A 20,850-nucleotide genomic window follows, 5' to 3' on the forward strand; every position below is an offset into this window, starting at 1 on the left:
CCTGCTTTGTTAGGTACCATGAAGTAATAGTACTAATGTAAGGAATGATGTTCAAAGGGATAATGTGAATGTGGACAGGTGTCTAGATCAGCGCTTATGTTGTTGGAATGTCCTAAAATACATATTTGTTTTACCTTACACGTGTTTTTTTTGTATTTTTTGTTTACGTCTTCAATTTATTCATTTTTTTTGCCACTTATGGATAAGGAACCAAATATGGTAACTTTATTTACCTTGATTTTCTACAAAAAATAAATTTTGAAAAATTTTACAAAATAAAGTCTAGTTAGGTTGTTAGGTTGAAAATTTGAATTTCAGAGTATTTCTATGAGTGCCCTATAAAGGCTTAAACATTTTATTTGAGTGACCTAACTAAGGGAAGGGAGATCACAAAATTGAAGGTTAAAAAGGTAATAAATCCAGTTTAAAGATGAGAAAAACAGAGTTAAAACTGACAATACGGCCGTTTTTCTTCACAGGTATTTATTTATTTTATCATGTAAGAAAATAAGACAAAGAAACGTTCCACTTCTCACATTTTCTTTCAATGGCACACAAGGTGAATGTGTTAAGTTTTTTTTGGCAGAAAAACAAAAGTAAAAAGCAAGAAAGAAGAAGATCGAACCAGTGCATTGTGACGTTTACATTAAATACTTAAACTTATACCGCCATAGTAAGTATCTGATGATGACAATATTCAGTAGAGAACGACTAGTGTGACTGTTACAAACTTAAACCTCGACAATATGTCCTCGTAACATATAAGAATAGGCTTCATTTGCATAGCTTAAAGGTGTTAAACAAAACCTGCTAATAGGGGCTACATCTTCTATAAACTATATGTTGCTACCTCAAGAAAAAAAAGAGAACTTTCAAAGCAATAAATGTATAATTATGAAAAGCTCTTGAGTGCAGGACACTATGCCTTTCACCAATATCAAATGAGAACATCATCAGGGTGAGTCATCCATTCTCACTTTCATATGTTGGATTTAAGTAAGGCTACTTTTGTCATACAAAGACTTGAAGTGACAAAATACACAAAAACAGTTGGCATTTTACATTGAAAAGTCATTAAATGAACAGGTAAACCCCATCGCTCTGTGGATAGGTCCATTCATATAGCATTAGCTTCATCAGTAGTTGCATCTTAAGGCTTAGAATGGATCCCTATACAGTTCCACAGATTTCACAAACTAACCTCTAAGATAAACAGAGCAGCAACATCAAAATAAATCTCAAACAAATGCATTGCATCTACAGAAACTGCTTTAACACATTTTGGCATTTAAATATTGGTGTACTTAATGATAAGAGTCCTCTATTCTGATTTGTATGTGTTGTATTGAAGTACATTCCCCCAGTCTGTGATGGAGCTAAGGAAGACTTGCAAGAGTCGTCACTGTACTTTTCCCCTTTAAATATGCAAAACAACAGGGTCATATGTTAAATGACAGGGTTATTTTCTCACAGGGTTTGACAAAAAAACAAAAAAATCAAGAGGGAATGGATGTTGTTATTTAAGATGTTTAAAAGTCCAAAACTGTGCATGATGTCATGATAGCAAGTCAAAATCTGAGGGACAAGGATCATACTTTCATTTTGGTCCCTCTACTGTTTTGACTTCTGGGGAAATCAGATCTTTAGCGCCCCCACTAGACCCACAGGGATGTTTCTCGAACCAGCAAGTTTTTTTTTTTTTGCCCCTGTACTGACTTCCACCACCCCAAAACAATACGGGTCCTACATTGATCTTGACCAGGGTGGCTTGAAATGTGTACTGACATATTAAACTATATGTGAAAATGATATGCTTCCTTTTACACTTTTAATGAAAAGCAAAAAATAAAAAAATACTTCGATACACAGCTGTACTGTGAAATCACCTGTGCTGGCCTTTCTTGTTTTTATTCCATTATTTAATATAACAAAATGGCTTCAGCCTAGAGTACCTTAAGACTTTTTTTTTTTTCCAAAACAAATAAATGATGACAGTAACTTAATTTGGTGCACTTCATCCCGAGACAATAAAATCCAATGGCTTTTCTCTTCCCAGGGGTTGGCTCAGTCACAGCAAACAAGAACACACATACACGAACATGCACAAGAGTTCACCCAAAATTCCTTTCCCCTACACCGTGTCTGAAATGCTGACTATTATTTTATGGAAATTACATTTTTGCATTAGGAAAATTTAAAAAACGCTTACAAACAACACACACACAATCTCTCTTTGATATCACTGAAGAGAACTGTTGTATCACATTTTGGCTTTCACTCGCAGAGCACAAAAACAAAACATCCCACAGCATAAACACAACGCCGAGGGTCACAACTTGTTTGAAACAGTGAGGTTACTCAGTCGAATGGGAAGGTGCTTTGCCCGCAAAGACTTGTGGTACGAAAGAGCACACACCAAGAGAAACAGTTTCGTGAAAACTGTAAAATTCTTCTAGCTAGACCTACTTTTGTGATACATGCAACAATATGACAGAAGGTGAGGGTTACTGTTTGTGTTTTCACTGTAGCCCCTGGTGGGAAGAAATTTCAAGCCATATTTGGCACAACCAGTCAGACAGGCTATCTGTTGCTTTTCTTCTTTGTGTGTAAAAAAACAAAACAAAACAATGCTGTAGGAGTGGAGACAGGGAGGCTAATATTTGAAAAGTCATTTGAAGCCTACCTACTTTCAAGTCAGGCTGTGGGATGTTTAGTCTGCCCTCATTTCTAGAGTAAGGCTGCTCCCACAAAAAGCAGATAGACACATTAAACCAAAAAAGTCACTGGAATGATCTGAGAGGATAGAAAACTTCAAATGGCTGTGAAGTCTATAGAAGAGTTACATCACCGGATAAGTCAAGAGTAAACATCTAATGCAGGGTTCAGAGAATACAGTATCAGCCTGACCCAGCAGACATAGGGCGTTTGACAGGCATCGACAATCAATCTCAGTCAATGTCTCATATAGTGTCATAGTGGATAACAACCACCACTGCATCTGGGATGTCTAATAATGTTCTAACCAACAGACTATAGTATGTTAGAAATGTCTTTGGGCCTTCCAAGACAGGTTCAATCACTTCTGTGTCACTGACCAATAGGAACAAAGACCGCCCTGTCATTACTCCTGTTAAAATGAATTATGATGTTTGTGCTGTTAGGTGGAACTGTGAAAAACAGGAAATGTTTCACTACTGACAACAAACATTTGTTACTTTTACTTCGAGTGTGAATGACAACCCATAATCAACTCTGTGTGACCCAAAAACAGGTCCACAGTGGGTTATTTTTCTATTTAGGCTTTAGGCTATTCTAAACACAAGACAACCAGTATCATATACTGCTTTGTTTGTTTACATTCTTCTTTCTGTAATGGTGTCAGTAGCACCATATTCTGAAATATGGGAAGCGATTATTGGTCTGGAAGTAACGTGTAGCATAAAAATATCATATCATATCAACGTCATATCATGTCTCTCGGCCATGATATGACGAGAAATGATAACTTTACAAATACTTAATCTTCCACAGTTACCACTGTAACAAACCAAATACTGTCTAGTCTGAACCCAGCAATATACTTTCTTTCACCTCACGGATATAGGAAATGCATTCAGAACCTGTCCTTTCCCACCTATGGTTGTGCACTTGTACAACAGGAGAGAGGAAATGGGAGGGGGGCTGCAGTGGAGGAGCGCAGAGAGCCGTGAAGAAGGTAAGGCTGCCGTTACTCCCTCTTGTCTGCTGCTTTTGACTGCTCTCTTTGAATCATGCAGCGCCGCACGATGCTGTCGAAACTCCCCAGGTAGAAGAGGGCAATGGTTCGGAATAAACCCATTGTAACAATCTGTACAGATGAAAATTAATATTAAAAAATGAATTACAGTCTGGAGGGACACCATCGTAACCAATGCTACGACATCAGATATGAGGTTGTACCTGCTGGAGACCTTCTGTGATGGAAGTGACAGGTGACATCCCACAAGTGAGGGCTGATAACATGTAGCCATCAGGACCGACAGAGCTGTTAAAGTTCCCCTGCTGCAGGGGCAACAAGAGAAGGTGGTAAATTTTATTTACCAAGTATGTCCAGGTATCCAAAAAGAAGAAACATGTGAAAATATAGGGGGACAGAGGGCAGATTGATGTTCTTACCACTGCATCCCGAACAATAATTTTAGCCACTTGGTCCGGTTGACAAACTCCAGAGGTCTCAGAGATTAATTTGGTTTCCAGAGGCTAGGACAGGAAACAGTAATCAAGGAAAATTGAGGGTTTCTGCTAATAGTGCAGTTAATTTAGCCCATTGAAGACATTTCTACCTTTGTCTTGTTCTCCTCAGCCAGTCCTGGGGTGTCTGTGTCAGGGGGGTAGGCGACAGTCACGTAGATATTGTATGGCTTTATCTGCAGAGGTACAGTAATACTGTCATTACAATTTTGTCTTTACTGGATGTTGGGATGCCTAAAACACTGCTTTAGTTAGATTTTGGAGAAGAAATTAAACATATGAACGCTAAAGTAGAATCACTGTATAGGTAACTGGAATGGGAGAGAAATCTGTACAAGAGAGTACACAGGTATGATCCAAAACTCACCTCCATCTGCAGTGATTCTGCTAGACCACGCAGGGCAAACTTGGAAGGGGAGTAAGCAGTGTATCCAAACAGGCCGATCTGACCTGCTTGAGAGGACACGAACATGATGCGGCCCATTCTTCGTTCCTTCATTGTGGTTATGACAGCCCTGGTAGGATAAACACTGCCCAGATAGTTCACTTCCATCAATTTCTGTTGAAGACAAACACAGTATATATTACAGCGGTGGTGTCGCATATATGCAACATAAAACATTTTTGTTGCAATATTCTAAACTGTAGGCAATTTCAGTTGGGATCAATGTTAGTTCTGTGCAATATTAATTAATTTCTACTATGACTGTAATACAATAATATTCCAATAGAAAGCAGTGGAAATCAATCTGTAACATTAAAAAAGGACTAGGTTCCAGACAGTTTTAATCCTCATAATTTCAAGAAACATAGTGCTTGTAACAAAACGCAACATTTTAAAAATGAAGAGACCCTGGTACCCACTTTAAAACGATCCACCTCTACTTCCTCAAACTTCCCAGAAATGGATGTTCCAGCACAGTTCACGAGCATATCAACAGGCCCCAATTTCTCTTGAGCCTGCAGTCAGGAATAAACCCATTTCAATACATCACCCCTAAATTATTAAATAACTGATATGTTCCACAGCTGCAGAGAAGGAAACATTACCTGTTTTATCACACTTTCCACTTGACTGTAATCACTGGAAACATCCACTGATATGCAGAGCACCACCTGAGAGTACATTGAACCAGACGTTATGCAATCTCAAGCAAAATGCAAGCACACGCTGAACCCCTTATAACTGCTTATAATGTCATTTTGGGTGCAATGTATTTGCCTACTTTCACTGAAATAGTGTGCATATAACACAGTGAAATATAATAAATTATTATACCTGTTTGTCATTGATGGCAAACTTCTCCACTTCTTTCTTTGCTTGAAGCAATTTAGCCTTAAAAAAAGGAAAAAGCACAAACTGAATTTGCTATGCACACTGAAATTATATCACATTTAACCTTAAAAGCTAGCTATCTGTCCATCCATCCATTATCCACCGCTAGCTATTTGTCAGTTTTTAAAATTCTAAAACACAAGGTGACTCATCTAAAGACCAAGTAACTTTACTTTTCTCACGAAGGTTAGTAACATGTCAAGGGTGGACACAAGGAAATGACCACTTGAGTAGTTTTTACAGACCTCATCTCGTGCAACTAAAGTGATGAAAGCTCCTTGCCGATAGCACTCAATAGCAATGCATTTTCCAATCCCACTTGATCCTCCTGTCACCTGCAAATGTAAAAGATAACAGATCAATAATAGTGAACTCGCCATCTTGGGCTCCTTAATCAGATATTGAATGCAAGATAGATACATTGAAAACTACTGGGACATCAGATAAACTAATATCTCTTGTTTCCAAAATGTTGCACAAGTTGGAAGCAGGATGTTGCCACATCTGCAAGATGAGCAAAACTGCAATGAAAGTATTCATAATTTACATACATTAGTTAAGTTTAGGAAGTAGTTTCATTGATACTGCAGGTACTAATTCAGAAAATTAATATTTTTTGCCAGATTGTAAATTGTAATCTTGAATATTCACTTATATGGTTGCTAATGTTTTTAAATATTTGTAGTGATATAACATTGCCAAACTAACAGCTTTAAAATCGTTGTAACATTTATAAAAGATGTGATTTAGTGTGGCTGTGTGTTCAGAGTGCATTCGTATCACGATGGTTTAAGATAGCGTTAGATCTGTATTCCGAATAAACTGACGAATGAATTACTTGATATTAACTCCATCGTAACCATTATGTGGGCGTGTCAGCCATAGCTTACTGTCAGTACACAGAAAAAAGAAAGCTATATCATTCATGTTTTGAGAGGTTATTGATTGCAACGTAAGTGCAGATACGCCTGCTTTTGGTGCAATTAAAACATAAGTTCAGCTAGCTAAAGACTCAATGTTGAATGCAGTTAAGTTACAATATTGAGCAGACATTAGCTACCCTTACCACCCCAACTGCCAAACGTAAGCTAGCAATGTAGCATTCTGGTGCACTTACCACGACATGGGCCCCGTTCAGTTTCAGAGGCTTGGGGCTAATAAGAGGTGATATCATGTATAACAGCAACACAAAGGCAACAATGAAGGCAGCAACTACAAGGAGCATGATGAATGGCAAAAGAAGCCACCAGGAATTGATAAAGAGCCAATCCGTAATCGTTGAACTCAACGCTTCTTCAGAGGACATGGGTGAAATCTGGCAGTCGTTAGCTTATTTGCTAACTAGCAGGCCAGCTTCTGATGTTCAACTACGGAGCAACGAGGAATCCGGCGGTCCTGAAAAGGAGTGGCGAAACGCAAACCTCAGAGGAGGCGTTGTTTCACAGTCTGGCAGGGTGTCAAAAAAAAGCACACCGGTCAGGTTAAAGTGTAGCCGTGGACCTTTGCTCTGAGTGACAAAGCGTAGTCTGTATAAACCAAAACAAATCGAACTGTGCACTGTAAACGGACGTGACGGCTGGCCTTTGGGACTTGTAGTTCTGAGTTAATTTATATGTGCGCAGTCATAACGCTGTTTGGGCGTGTGTGGACCACAACTCCCATAATGCAACAGTTCGCTTCCGTTTTCGTCGTTTCCTTATCACACACGCCCACCCGGCTATAACATACGATCACTGAAGGGACTTAAAATAGAAACTATGCGTTTTTGTTAATAAGTGTTGATTTGTTAAGTAATAAGGAAACCAGCTTTTTGACATAGCTTTCATTTTTATTTACATCATGAAAATGAACTGAAAATCTGATGCACGTGACCTCTTCACAAAGAAAAGGCTTAAAGGCTGGCTATATGTATAGACATTTACAGTGAAGTAAGAGATATTCCCAAACACAAAAAGTTTGCACACCTTATGAGGAAAAAAAGTTCAGTTGTATACAATCTCTAAAAGAGCATACATGAAATGTGCAAGTATTATACATTTCTTAGTTGTGACAGCATTGAATATATACACAGTCTGACCAAATTAGAAACAAACCAATAAAAATAACCATAGTTTTGCAACTTCTCTGGAAGGCACATGTTCCACACCGCCACTTATGGCTACATACAGGTCCTGCTTGGAGGTGAATTCTTATGTTGGATAGTTTTCTAAGATGATCTCTCCACCTGAGCCATCAATGTTCAATGATAACATCTCAGTCTTGTTTTATCACAATTTACAATGTGATTTCATAATAATATAAGGCTTGTTTTTTTGCAGTTTGTATTAAGGAAAAGAAGCAAAGCCTGTTAAGTTTAAAAAAAAAAAAAATATGTACAGTGGGTTGTGGAAGAGAGAAAAAAAAGAAAAGAGAAACAAGAGGTGAATGATAAATCAAATCAAAGCTATTAAGTCTTTTGAAAATTGTGATACAATGCTGGTCCAGCACCTTTGGTGATCCACCCTTTCAACCGTGTTGAATCCAAACCACAGTAAACAAATGCAAAAGACAACAAATAAACAATCCAAAATTGCCCCTGGGCTTGGAGCAGTTCTTGTAATGATTATCTGTGTCTCAAATGTCTACACTGTCCACCACCTTGAGACTACAAGGACACATTTCCCCACAAAAATCAAAAGACTTATCAAAGACTGACATGCCCTGCTTGATGTTACTGGTCCATGAATTACATTCCACTAAGTTCAGTATACACTATAAAATGCTTATTTTTCTTAATACAAAATACAGAGGTTATAAGGGGCACTTATTTGAGACGTACACTGACTTATGAAAAATATAGATATTAGTGCTGGTTCTAACTTAAATCATTTTTATTTGTAATGTTGAGCATTTTGGGTTAGTGCTGACAGATAAATTGTATTTTGAATCTTTGCTGTGATATAAACATGTGCAATAAACACATCTAAAAGTCTGCCTGAATTAGAATTAACATGAAAAATTGCCACATCATTGCATCATGTGTTCACACTCCGCACATGAACAGTTGATCTATGAGATGGAGTCCCAAATGTCTGCCAGCAACCATCAGATTAACTGTTGTTAATTTGTTGTCAAAATTAGTTTATACATTATGAGTCATATTGTCATAATTGTGAACAATGCTATTGCAAGCCTGTTTCTGACATTAGTTATCTAATGTTTTTTGGAAGTTCCCCGTTATTTCATCAGGTCAGCTGCAAAGGAAAGTGTTTACTCTTTTTCGGACAATATTTGAATATCAACGAAGACCAGTTCTCCATTTAATTTTTTGTGTAATCTGAAAGATTCGCAAGGCAGAACAGAGCAGTTGTGTAGGCCACTTTTGATAAAGCATGAGGCCTGGTGAATGGTTAGAATGAGACAAACACAAAAACGGACCAAGACAGTAAGAGACAATCACAATTACTTTGCTTTGGTTTGACTTTTCTCAAATGACCACTCCTAACCTTCCTGACCAAAGTCCTCTGTAAATTTTTTCAGTTTCTCCAGATCTTGTTCATTTACAGTTGGCTTTGTGTGGGCCTGGGATCTCAACATGTCAGACTGAAAAGAAGTAAAAAAATGTATTACTGACATTGAAGTGAGAGCACTAATTCACAAATACATAATCTTAAATAATGTGGATACATTTTTTAGTGTTGTTAAAGTCTTACCATGGACACCACAGGTTCCATTAGCTTTTCTCCAGGGACGTCCATCCATGACATTTCCATTGCTTGGGGATCACCAGGTGAACAAGGTGTCAAGAGGTCATCTACAATGATGTTGGGATCAGTTCTTGATGGCCCTCGAACCTTATGATAAAGGGAAAAAAAAAAAAAAAAAAATGTGACAATTAGTCAAATATAACACATTACACTGAGACATACTGAGGCATAATACTGCATGATATTTAAAAAGACATACTCTTTTGAAGTGGGTTGCTGACTGGACCTTTCGAACAGGCTGCATTAAAGCATCTCTGACAATGATACTGATATCAGCCCCTGAGTATCCTTCTGTCTTCTTGCCCAGAGCGACAAAGTCAGACTCAGTGAGACAGTTGGGGGTAGAGCCAAGGTGGAGCTTGAACATGAAGGAGCGAGCATGCTCTTCAGGCAGTGGGATGTAGATCCTCTTCTCGAATCTAGAATGGCAGCGTTGGCACACAGTGAGCACTTGTGAAGCACAATATGATAACAACAACATCAGCTTTAACCAATACCAGTTACCTTCTTCTGATGGCTGAATCTAAGGTCCAAGGGATGTTTGTTGCCCCAAGTACCAGCACTCCTTCATTGTCAACCCCCACACCTGTTTTAGGGAAAACAAACATAGTAGTTGGTTGGTTTTCTGTAACTAAACCAAGTTTTTATTAGATGACAGTGACCAAATGAGAAATACAACACCCAAAACTTCCAGTCCACATTTAAAATCACAAAATTTTAGATTATAATTGCAAAAAAAAATATGCTAGTATAAACCGTAATATCTTGTGGAAAAAAACCAAAACAAAACACAGTATCCTTTAAAGAAACTTGGGTTAATGTTCATTGTTTTCTGTGGGATTCACTTTAAAAACACCTTACCCATTGGCCTACACCTGTCAGTGATACCACATCAGGCATTTCAGGCTTATAACCTTACATGCAGTGGCTGTCAATTTACATAATTTCACTAATTCCTTAACAAAGGATCATAAAACAGTCTTTTGCTACATAACACAAGTCCTGTTCTCACTAATATTATTTTTTACTTCAGAAACTCAGCAGCTGTGGTTTTGTGTGGAAAAATAAAAACAATGAAGTTAGAACTGTGGCATAGACACCTGCATTCACTGCCTGATTGGTCCCATCAGTCAGTTCCTGATTCATCATATGATCCATTTCCTCAGGTTAAAAAAAAACAACTCCTGTGACCACCTATGATGTACTACGCTTTCAGCCAATTCATTGTAAAACAAAACAATTACTGTGTATTCATCCTTACCCTGCATCTGAACCAGGAATTCAGTTTTAATACGGCGTGCAGCCTCACTCTCATTTTCACTTCGAGAGCCACACAGGGAGTCAATCTCATCAATGAAGATAATGGAGGGTTTGTGTTCCCTTGCAAGGCTAAAGAGGTTCTTTACCAACCTGTGGAGAAAAAAGGGAACATGCCATGATTTTTGTATACTTGTATGTTTAACCTGTGTTTCTGTAGGCTGTGTTTTTACTGCTCTAATACTAACTTTTCACTCTCTCCCAGCCATTTGGAGACGAGGTCAGATGAGGAGATGGAGAAGAACGTTGAGTTGTTTGCTTCTGTGGCAACAGCTTTAGCCAAATATGATTTTCCTGTACCCGGTGGCCCAAATAGCAAGATCCCTCTCCAAGGAACTCTCTTTCCTGTCAATTAAACAGAGACAATTTCATATATTTTGATTTACTATTTAAGAAATAGTGCTAATGCCATTAATGCCCAGAGATATACTGCCTTACCTCAATACTTCAATGCAAAACAGAATATAATAGAATACCTGTGAAAAGGTGGGGGAATTTGATTGGAAGTATAACAGCTTCTTTCAGTGCCTCCTTTGCTCCTTCCAAACCAGCAACATCGCTCCATTTGATGTTTGGTTTCTCCATAACAATTGCCCCTGAGAAAAAAATTATAATCCATATTGCTGATACATTAGAGTAATGTCTTAATTACACCAGTTTGCTCACAATAAATAAAATGTTATCAATATACATTATAAGTCATAAAATACAAAGCTAATAACTTATCAAAAATACTGAATTAAATTTCTCTAGAAGAAACTGTACAAACCTGAGAGTTGATTTTGGAACTTCTTTTTCTCTGGATCGTCACCTTCGTCACTTTCATTCCTGAACATTCAGAGACAGAATTATTCAAACACATGTAATTTTAACAGTATTTTAACTCTGTATTAATATGAAACACTGATTTGAATGGCATCATATGAGCACTGCCCCACCCACAAACACACACCCTCTGTCATCAGACTGTGACTCTTTGACAGGCTTAGCAGGAGGAGCCTTCTCTTTCTTCTTTAGATACTCCTTTAACTTTTCTGCTCTGTCCAAGTATTCAGTACATTTTGCTCTGATGCTTTCTTTAGCTTTGGCACTCTGGGCTTCATCTGTTGGAAATGAATGAACCAAACACACACATAAAATATTTAGGTTAAGTGTAAAATTTGAAACTGAACACATTACCAAAAAAAAAAAAAAAATCTGATTATTTATAGTTATTCTAGTTTTAGTTACACTGATCTAAGTGAACAGAATGATTTGCATGACATGAAAATCAAACAAAATTATCAGACTGTGACCCCTGTTATGGCATTTACAAATACTTATAATGTATAGAAACAGTGGATTTAATTCCAATGTGCCGTCTAATGTCTTACATTTCACCACATGAAGGAAGTACTGAACAGCAGCCTGGTACAGTCGCAGAGCCTCCTCATAGTTCTGAGCTTTATCCTCCTGAGCGGCCTTGGTGGCGAGATCAATGGCTTTCTAAATTTGGAAAAAACACAGAACACTCTTAGTTACATAAAAACAAGACATATAATAGAGGTGAGATGGAAACTAAAACTGTGGTGAGTGAATGACAACATGTAATGCATGTCAGCGAATAATACCTAATAGAAAATTAATTTGATTAGAGAGACCTGTTAAACAGCACAAGAAAAAAACATTCAATAGTACACCTGTACTGTGATGACTGACGGTACTTGACAAGTAAGCCTGTAGATGGCTTTATGTTCAGAGAAACACTTTGTTTCTGTTAATTTGTGGATACAAAATCTTTCTATACTGTTACGCATAAACCAATCAGTACAAAGGCAACCATAATAGTTTTGTTTTCTATTTTAAGTGTATGTTCTTGAAGCCAAATAAACCCAGTTAGCTATAAACGTTAATCTTATTACCGTTGTCGTAGTTGTCAGCCAGCAGAGGCTAATAAAGCCAATGTTAAATGTCATAAGTTTATGTACGGAACAAAGAAAAAAAAAACTTCCTTTATTTATAAATATCATTTAAAGGAACGTTAATGTACATGACGAGCTGCTTTTCGTCATTTTCAATCCCCAAATCAGCAAAGCTAGCTGCCGAGTTAATGCTTTAGCTTAGCAGGCTAACTAGCTGCTACTATTGTCATTCGTTATGTTATTTTAGACTGTAGAAGCAGCAGTACTGGACAACACCCATTGATACTAGGCCAGAGGTCCCGATTACCTGAAACTATCTGACTTTTGTAGTTTAATTCGCGACAAAAATAACTTTGTTAGCTAATTTGTTATAGCAGCTTTGGGATTGGCCCCCAACTTACCTGTAAATTATTGTTGGTAGCCATGAGGCCTGATTACGTGTCCAAATATTGAAACTAATGTTAAGTCGTAGTAGACAGACAGCTTCGCTTAAGAATTTGGCCTGTAAATAAGGCTGCTAACTGATAATCTTGTTTTTTTTTTCCGAAGCTTGTTTTCCTTTCCAAGATCGCTCCCGTGTAAGATCGAGGAGGAAACTTCCGCATTGAAAAGTCGATACTCGCGTGCACGGAATGTGATGACGTCAAGACGTTACAAGGGACGTAGTTTTTGCGCTTTAATGACAACCAAACCAAAACTTATGTAACAGTATGTACTTTAATCTGTACTTTCAGAATGGAAAGTATTAGTTAGGGAGGGCCCATAAAAAGTATTCACCCCTTTGCATGTTTTCCCTTTTGTTGCTTTCAAAAATCTATTCATGGTCAATATATTTCCATAAAAAAATGTTTCATGTAAAACAATGTGAAACGTGAAAACACATTTCTACAAATTAATGGCAATTCATCAAAAATAGATGATGGAAAATAAACAATTGCATACATATTCACCCCATTCAAGTCAGTATTTGATAGATGCATCTTTTAACACAGTCAGTGCGTCTGTGTGGACAAGTCTCAGTCAGGCTTGCACATCTATACACTGCAATTATTTTCCATTCTTCTTTGTAAAACTGCTCAAGCTCTGTTAGGTAAATTGAGAATTGGGTGTAAAAAATCTGTTAAAGGCCACCTGCAAATTCTCTATTGGACTGAGGTCTGGGCTTTGATTTGGCCATTCAGGTATGTTCACCTTATAGGCTTTAAAGCATTTCTGTTTGCTTTTGCTGCATCCTTCAGGTCATTGACTTACTGAAAGATAAATTCTCTTAGAAGATAGGTTTCTTGCAGACTGAATGAGATTGTCATCCAGGATTCTGCTATGTTTTGTTTCAAGAACCCAGACAACAGTTGTTATATGCATACTATCTCATTACAGATGCTGAAGCTCCTTTAGCCTCCTGAGACCCAGCAATGCATTTTTGTCTTCTGTGGGAGATGCGAGTTTCACAGCTTTACTTTATATAAAAAAATGCTGTCCACTACAAAGGACATTCTATAAAAATGTGTCGAAAAAAATGTTGCATTATGCTGTTTCCAATCAAAGCAATTATTTCATGTACAAAAGCCAAAACTTTTACTTTCCTGGGTCTCAGGAGGTTAAAGTAGATGTCTTGGTGACCTCCCTCACTAGTCACCTTTACCATTTATTCACTTTGTGAGGATGGCCTGCTGTAGACAGATCTACACGTGTCATATATCTTCCATTTCTTAATAGATTTAACTGAATTCCAGGGAATGTTCAGTGAATTGGACATTGGACATCCCCTGACTAATACTTTTCAATAACCTATCATCTGAGCTGCTCAGAGTGTTCCTTTGTCATCAGAGTGTAATTTTAGTCAGGAATACTGATGAACCAGTTACTGGACCTTCCATGTGTTTGTCTTTATACTACAATGACTTGAAATACACTCACATGATATCCAGTTCACTAATTGTGAGACAAGCACCAACTTTCTGGATCTCTGTTGTGTTAGGTCAATCACTTTCAACACTTACTTTTACATTATGTATTTTTACATTGCATTGCTTTTTACATGGGGGCATGGTCAAGCAGTTACGTAGGGTAAAAAAATTGTTCAGATGGTAATGAGTCAGCCTACATTTACCTGGCATATAAGTGTAATACATGGATGGAAAAGGTATTTCTAGTACTTTGAGGCCATGCAATGACATTTGTCAATTTCAGCCGTTTTCACTAAAACCTTTGTGAAAAACATCTGTTGCATAGGGTAAAAAAAAAAAAAAAACTACACAAAAAACTGGCAAATTTTTCCGCATATCAAAAGTTGTCAGCTATATTGTTGACTGCAACTCCTGCAATTTTGGTGAAAAAATAAGGTCTAGGATTGGGGCATATCAATATGCAGGGAAGTCTGGTTATGTAGGGTAAAGAGATTATGGTTACGTACAGTAAATTCTCAAGTCCTTCTGGCTGGTAATCAAAATTATCTGTCAAGCACAAATGATTTACTATTATCCCAATATCATGCTTGGAGTGAATAAGTATACATAATGTTTAAAACCTATAATCATTAAGGTTGAGATATAAACCAGTATTCTCTTGGGCAAGTAAAGTGTGAGACAAAAATGTAAATGTGGATGTCAAATATAGTCTTTTAAAATAATGAAAATCAATCGGCTCTCTTTTTTCTTTTTTTGTAGACATCATTTAGAAACAGTGAAGTTGGTTTTAGGACTCTCAAACAGTTCTGCATCAGCTACAAATGACAAAATAAGTCTATCTTAAAGTGTTTTTTTTCACCAAACATGTTCATAGTCCCCTGAGTATGCCCATGGCATTTTTTGACATTGACACTGATTCCATTTATCCCAGCAATAAAAAGGGGAAACACAAAATAAAAAGGGATGAATACTTTTATAAAGGCAGTGTACACTAAAAAAATAAAGAATTACGTCCCCATTTTGTAGCATTTTTTTTTTTTCCATAGACTATGTGAATTAGAGATGCAACAACCTCTTTATTAGCTAAGAACTCCTGCAGCACTTCCACTCTGTCCAGGTACTGTTTACATGAATCTCTTATCTTCTGGTTTCCATCTTTACCCTGGGGTTCACCTGATGGGAGAAACAATATTACTAGTAAAGATTCTATTGACAGAAATCATGTGCTTATGGACATAAACCGGCACAAAATAAGTTATAGTCATACAGACTGTAGAATGACCTATATCTCTGGTGTGTTTGAGTAAGCATTTTGTTTTCAGACAGTGACGCACGTTTCAGGATGTGCAGAAAGTACTTGACCGCATGTTGGTAGGAGCGAATGGCTTCTTCGTAGTTCTCAGCCTGGTCTTCCTGTGAGGCTTTCTGTGCTATGGCAATAGCTTTCTAAAAGAGCAGCAAATGCATTAATATTTTCAGGAGCTATTTGTACTCATGCTTCCTCTAAAAATATTACAGCAGACAGGATATTGTCAGTGGCATTACATCTCAGCTCAATTCAGTTCAAAAGTAATTTAAGGACATCTCAGAGTGATGCTCACAGAAAAACAAACAATTCACAGTTTACCATCAACTGTACAAACCTACCTCAGCCAGAGTAATAGTAACTAATCTGACAAATTGAAGGTCATATTTAGGTCATAGTTATCATCAGTATTAAAATAACACGCTTGTATACCAACATATCAGTATACACATCACTTAAAAACATTTTTGTTCATTGCACGACAACATACAATTAATTTCCTTACAATAAGAAAATTCAATCAACTTGGACATTTCTGAGCATCATCAGCTCCCCATCACCAAAGAAAATGGGTGTGCTTTCATTACTTTATATCATTTTGTCTGTAGACCTGAATACAGATTTTACATTTATGCATTTGGCAGACGCTTTCTTACAAGGGGAAGATTAACAACAACAATTAAGCTCTCTCTCTCTCTCTCTCTCTCTCTCTCTCTCTCTCGCTCTACTTTATTTGTAAAGCACTTTAAAACAACCACTGTGGACCAAAGTGGTGTACAGAAGAATAAATAAAAAACAAAATAAAAGAATAAAACACAAGAATAGATTTAAGGACATAAAACAGCTGCACAATTAAAAACAATAAAAATAAAAACAATAAACCAATACCAAATTTTATTTAGAAAAGTGATAAACGTTAAGATCCATTCTATAATTCTCAGATGGACAAAAGTAGTTTAAGTGGCGAAATGTATCAAACATGTTGCATTAGTTCTGCTGGGGAAAAAAAACCCCTCTTTTTACATCAAAGATAATAATACAGCTTTTCCACTCATTGTTTCCATTTCCAATGAACACAATGTAGCTAATTTTCAGAACTAGCTGAGTTCCTATTCCTGCTGCTACTGAAAATGTCTTATGATTTTTCTATTACACCAGTGGTTCCCAACCTTTCTTGCCTCATGACCCCATTTTAACTTTACAAATTTCTGGCAACCCCAGACATTCAAAACAGAGACTTTTTTTTTTTTGGCTGAAATTAATTTGTTTTTGATCAAGTAATAGTTTGCTATACTATGTTGTAAATAAACATTCATTTTATTAAACATTTAGTCTATATAATGTATATTATTATGGACGGAGGCAGAAAAGCCAGGTGTAGATTACTGCACAAAGTGAGAATTTTATTTTCCTTGGTCAGGATATGTACAGTCAGTCCAGCTTGGATTTACAAGGCTGATAATTAATACTGAACAAACAATAACTCTAACTATGAATTATGAAAAAGCTGCAGCATCTGAAACTGACCACAATGAACATTTGAAAGATAAACAGTACCACTGTGCTTCAGTTTCAGCTTCAGAGTTTACTATGTCTTCTATGGACTGTGACTGTCTTTCTCAACTCACCACATATGTTTTATTAATAAGGTTTTTATTTTTAATTTTTATCAATTACTAGAAATTTCAGGCGACCCTATTTGAATTTCAGCCGACTCCACGTGGGATGTCGACCCCAAAGTTGACAAACACTCTATTACACTATCAATAATTTTTCTGAATCAGACATTGTTTCACTTTCTATGACACTGTATTATAGATGTATGTATGATTTAGAAGCATGAACCCTTTGGTATCATAGTTCACAGAGTACTACAGAATGTAAAGACTTGATGTGAACGTATTTCTGGCATGTTATTAAGTTTAATAACTTTGACATACATTCTATAAAAATTGCCTACTGGTTTATTCTGTTCTGGTAAAAGTACAAATGGGAAATAACCTTGTCTTGTACAGAAAAGCATGTACCATGTGTTTTAAAATGAAACCTTTCAGTTCTTACACAGATTAACCCTGCAGTGACCTCAGTAAAGCCATCCAGTGTCAGTTTCTGTGTGTCATTTGTCCTACCTGTAGATTTGTTGGCTCCATGTGGAGTCCTAAAGGGACTAAAAACACGGCAGATTCAACCTGTGATCCAGCCTCGGTCGTTTAAGTCAGTGCACAACAAGTTCCTGTTTGCTTATCAGTCCCTCAGCAGTGACACATGCGCCCATGAAAGCGGTCTGCCCAGTCTCAGGAATGGGAACGATGTTACTGACTCAGGGTGGTGTTTTGTTGTCATGCAAGAAATACAAGTTGACAGGGCTATGGCCTAAATACAAAACAGCTGATTTACAGATCACGTGGCTCTCATTTATATTAATTCACTTTCTTGGAGTTTGAGACATCAACATCGAGAGTGATAACATTTTTTTTTTTTTTTAAAGGGCTTGAAGTTTTGTTACAGAAAGACTCGAACTTTTACCTCAGTTTTGTTACACAAAGACGAAAGTGAGAGAAAAAGAGGGTGTGTTCATGCGCACAAAAGTCTCCTGACTGGTGCTGAGGATGCAGCCCTGTGGTACTCCACTAGAGGTCAGCCCAGGATAAAGGTACATGTGCAAGTGGAGTCCTCAGAGTTTCAACACACAAATACAAACTGCTCTGATTTCATAACAGAATGTAATATTAAACGTACAATTAATCACTGAGACCATGGATATGTTCTGGTTTTTTATTTTTTTATTTTCATTTTCATTTCATTTATTTCATTCATGGGTGTTGCATTTCATCAACAAACATTCAATAATCATTCAGTAAACAAACATGTACACACCCATGCTTGAAAAGGAGCAGGATGAAGAAAATCTTATATTTCCTGTCCCCTTCAAAATAATAATAACCTTAATGGTTAGCCATACACAACTAGCTATAAAATCATACTGTATAAAGTCAGACAAACCAAACTAAATACATCCAAAGATGTACAAAATTAATAAAAAAAAAAACAAATTAAAAAACTACATGTCCAGGAAATACAAAACATAGGTAAATATATACCTGACGAAATGATGCAAAAACACAATACCAGACCATAATAAGCAAATAAATATGTCACAAGATGCAGTACAAATACAAAGCAAAATGTAAAACTTATAACTGTTCATATAATCTCATTGTTCTTTCTTTATACACTTTTTTCAGTTGGAATATATTTGTACAGTCCTTCAGCTCATTATAAAGAGAATTCCACAGTTTAACACACACCACTGATTTATGAATTAAACAGAACAAAGTAAGTAAAGACACCGCACACTCTTTCTGTACATGAAGACTATGTGTGTTTTTGTTAAGTTCTTAGACAATATTTAGGATCTTAGATCACTTCTCAAATTATAGAATACTGCATGTTTCTCATAGGCACATAGGGTAATGATACAGCAGTCACTAAAACTGTGCTTGAATATTTTCTTCAAAAAAACAAAAAAACAAGAGCACATCAAAAAGCAGACGATTATTATTATTATTATTATTATTATTATTAGTAGTAGTAGTAGTAGTAGTAGTAGTAGTAGTAGTAGTAGTGTTTAATTATTTATTTATGCTTTTATTTATTATTATTATTATTATTATTATTATTATTATTATTATTATTATTATTATTAGTAGTAGTAGTAGTAGTAGTAGTAGTAGTGCTTAATTATTTATTTATGCTTTTATTTATTATTATTATTATTATTATTATTATTATTATTATTAGTAGTAGTAGTAGTAGTAGTAGTAGTAGTAGTAGTAGTAGTAGTGCTTAATTATTTATTTATGCTTTTATATTTATTTATTATTATTATTATTATTATTATTATTATTAGTATTAGTAGTAGTAGTAGTAGTAGTAGTAGTAGTAGTAGTAGTGCTTAATTATTTATTTATGCTTTTATATTTATTTATTATTATTATTATTAGTAGTAGTAGTATTAGTATTAGTAGTAGTAGTAGTAGTAGTAGTAGTAGTGTTTAATTATTTATTTATGCTTTTATTAATGCATTTATTTATCTACAAGAATAAGACAGACTTTTGAATAAGTATGAATAAATAAAATATGCAGTCTTTAAAGGGAGTCTGGACTGTGATCCAGACCTTTGGCCCCTCTCGGTGGATTACCGTCAGGCTCAGACCATTGACAGCCTGACACCTGATCGCTCCACTGTGGCGCACAGTTTAGTTCAGGAGACGAAAAGCTGGCTTCATCAGTTTGGAAACATGCGGCGGAAAGAGAGCATACCTCCAACAGCAGAAGACAGATTTAAGGATTTGCGTGACATTAACGGACGTGTAGTCCCGGTGAAAGAGTCGCGCGTAATTTACGCAGTGTAGAAAGGCGCATTTCATGGAGATCTCCGGATGACAAAACCTGCACGCCGCGGGTTGCTTTCAGCATCTACAGGGATCTCCAATGCAGAAAATGGCGAGAGGGATGAGAGGAACTCCCGTCGTTGCCCTGTTTTGGACAGTTTTAATAACACTTGTTTGGGACGCAGATGGACAGGAAACATTCAATGACTTAACAGGTTTCAGTCTGAATCCTCCGTACTTTAACCTCGCTGAAGGGGCTCGGATCTCAGCCACAGCAACCTGCGGTCAGACTGAGACTGAGGGACCGAGGTATGATTTATATTGTAAACTAGTTGGAGGACCGACTGCTGGACGTCTTACTCAAAACATACAGGTAAAGAAAGTCAACCGGTCACGTTAAAACTTTATGTATGTGCGTAAAAGGCTTCAAACTGCACAAATCTGACAGTGCAATGACCAGTTAGTATGTAGTAGTCTGGTAAAGTGAACATAAAGTGATAACATATAGAATGAAGCATTGGCAAAATGCATATATAATTGAGTTTATGTTTATCCCATCTTCATAAAACCTGCTTATTGTAAGTTTCCAGCACAGTTGCTCATTCATTCAAGCTTTTAAGACACAAAAACTAGGTCCACAGGATAAAATAAAAACATACACACACAAAAAAAGTTATTTTGAACCAGTTTAGATCACTGTGGGAGTTGGACA

The 20,850-nt window shown here is 36.6% G+C and overlaps 3 protein-coding genes across 6 annotated transcripts in view; 1 reads left to right on the forward strand and 2 right to left on the reverse strand.

The window, feature by feature from the left end:
• Positions 1 to 465: 465 nt before the first annotated feature.
• On the reverse strand, positions 466 to 7,135 carry kdsr (3-ketodihydrosphingosine reductase). Its single transcript, XM_030159717.1, has 10 exons — positions 6,684 to 7,135; positions 5,812 to 5,901; positions 5,510 to 5,566; positions 5,281 to 5,346; positions 5,095 to 5,190; positions 4,598 to 4,789; positions 4,323 to 4,406; positions 4,156 to 4,239; positions 3,940 to 4,041; positions 466 to 3,847 (listed from the first exon to the last, which is right to left on the reverse strand). The coding sequence occupies exons 1-10, from the start codon at positions 6,870 to 6,872 to the stop codon at positions 3,728 to 3,730; spliced, it is 1,080 nt and encodes a 359-aa protein (XP_030015577.1). The 5' UTR covers positions 6,873 to 7,135; the 3' UTR covers positions 466 to 3,727.
• A 238-nt stretch (positions 7,136 to 7,373) lies between these two features.
• vps4b (vacuolar protein sorting 4 homolog B) lies at positions 7,374 to 17,999 on the reverse strand. Of its 2 annotated transcripts, XM_030160117.1 has the most exons (13): positions 17,873 to 17,999; positions 15,772 to 15,883; positions 15,510 to 15,610; positions 12,003 to 12,114; positions 11,582 to 11,732; positions 11,399 to 11,457; positions 11,106 to 11,225; positions 10,818 to 10,974; positions 10,574 to 10,722; positions 9,817 to 9,898; positions 9,512 to 9,731; positions 9,259 to 9,399; positions 7,374 to 9,148 (listed from the first exon to the last, which is right to left on the reverse strand). In XM_030160117.1, exons 1-13 carry the CDS (start codon positions 17,891 to 17,893, stop codon positions 9,047 to 9,049), a joined length of 1,527 nt encoding a protein of 508 aa, XP_030015977.1. In that variant the 5' UTR covers positions 17,894 to 17,999; the 3' UTR covers positions 7,374 to 9,046. The 2 variants fall into 2 exon arrangements, with proteins under 2 accessions (XP_030015977.1, XP_030015978.1); XM_030160118.1 differs by lacking the exons at positions 15,510 to 15,610; positions 15,772 to 15,883; positions 17,873 to 17,999 and adding an exon at positions 12,932 to 13,147.
• A 2,018-nt stretch (positions 18,000 to 20,017) lies between these two features.
• The window catches only part of LOC115437039 (laminin subunit alpha-3-like), a 98,255-nt gene continuing 97,422 nt past the window's right edge, over positions 20,018 to 20,850 (forward strand). For 2 of the 3 annotated variants that reach the window (XM_030160114.1, XM_030160115.1), the window contains exon 1: positions 20,018 to 20,511. In XM_030160114.1, the coding sequence (XP_030015974.1) occupies positions 20,239 to 20,511 (273 nt within the window). In that variant the 5' untranslated portion in view covers positions 20,018 to 20,238. The remainder of the gene's footprint in view (positions 20,512 to 20,850) is intronic. The other variant, XM_030160116.1, reaches the window with a different exon arrangement.

This window comes from Sphaeramia orbicularis, chromosome 17, assembly GCF_902148855.1.
Source record: "Sphaeramia orbicularis chromosome 17, fSphaOr1.1, whole genome shotgun sequence".
Taxonomy (NCBI): domain Eukaryota; kingdom Metazoa; phylum Chordata; class Actinopteri; order Kurtiformes; family Apogonidae; genus Sphaeramia; species Sphaeramia orbicularis.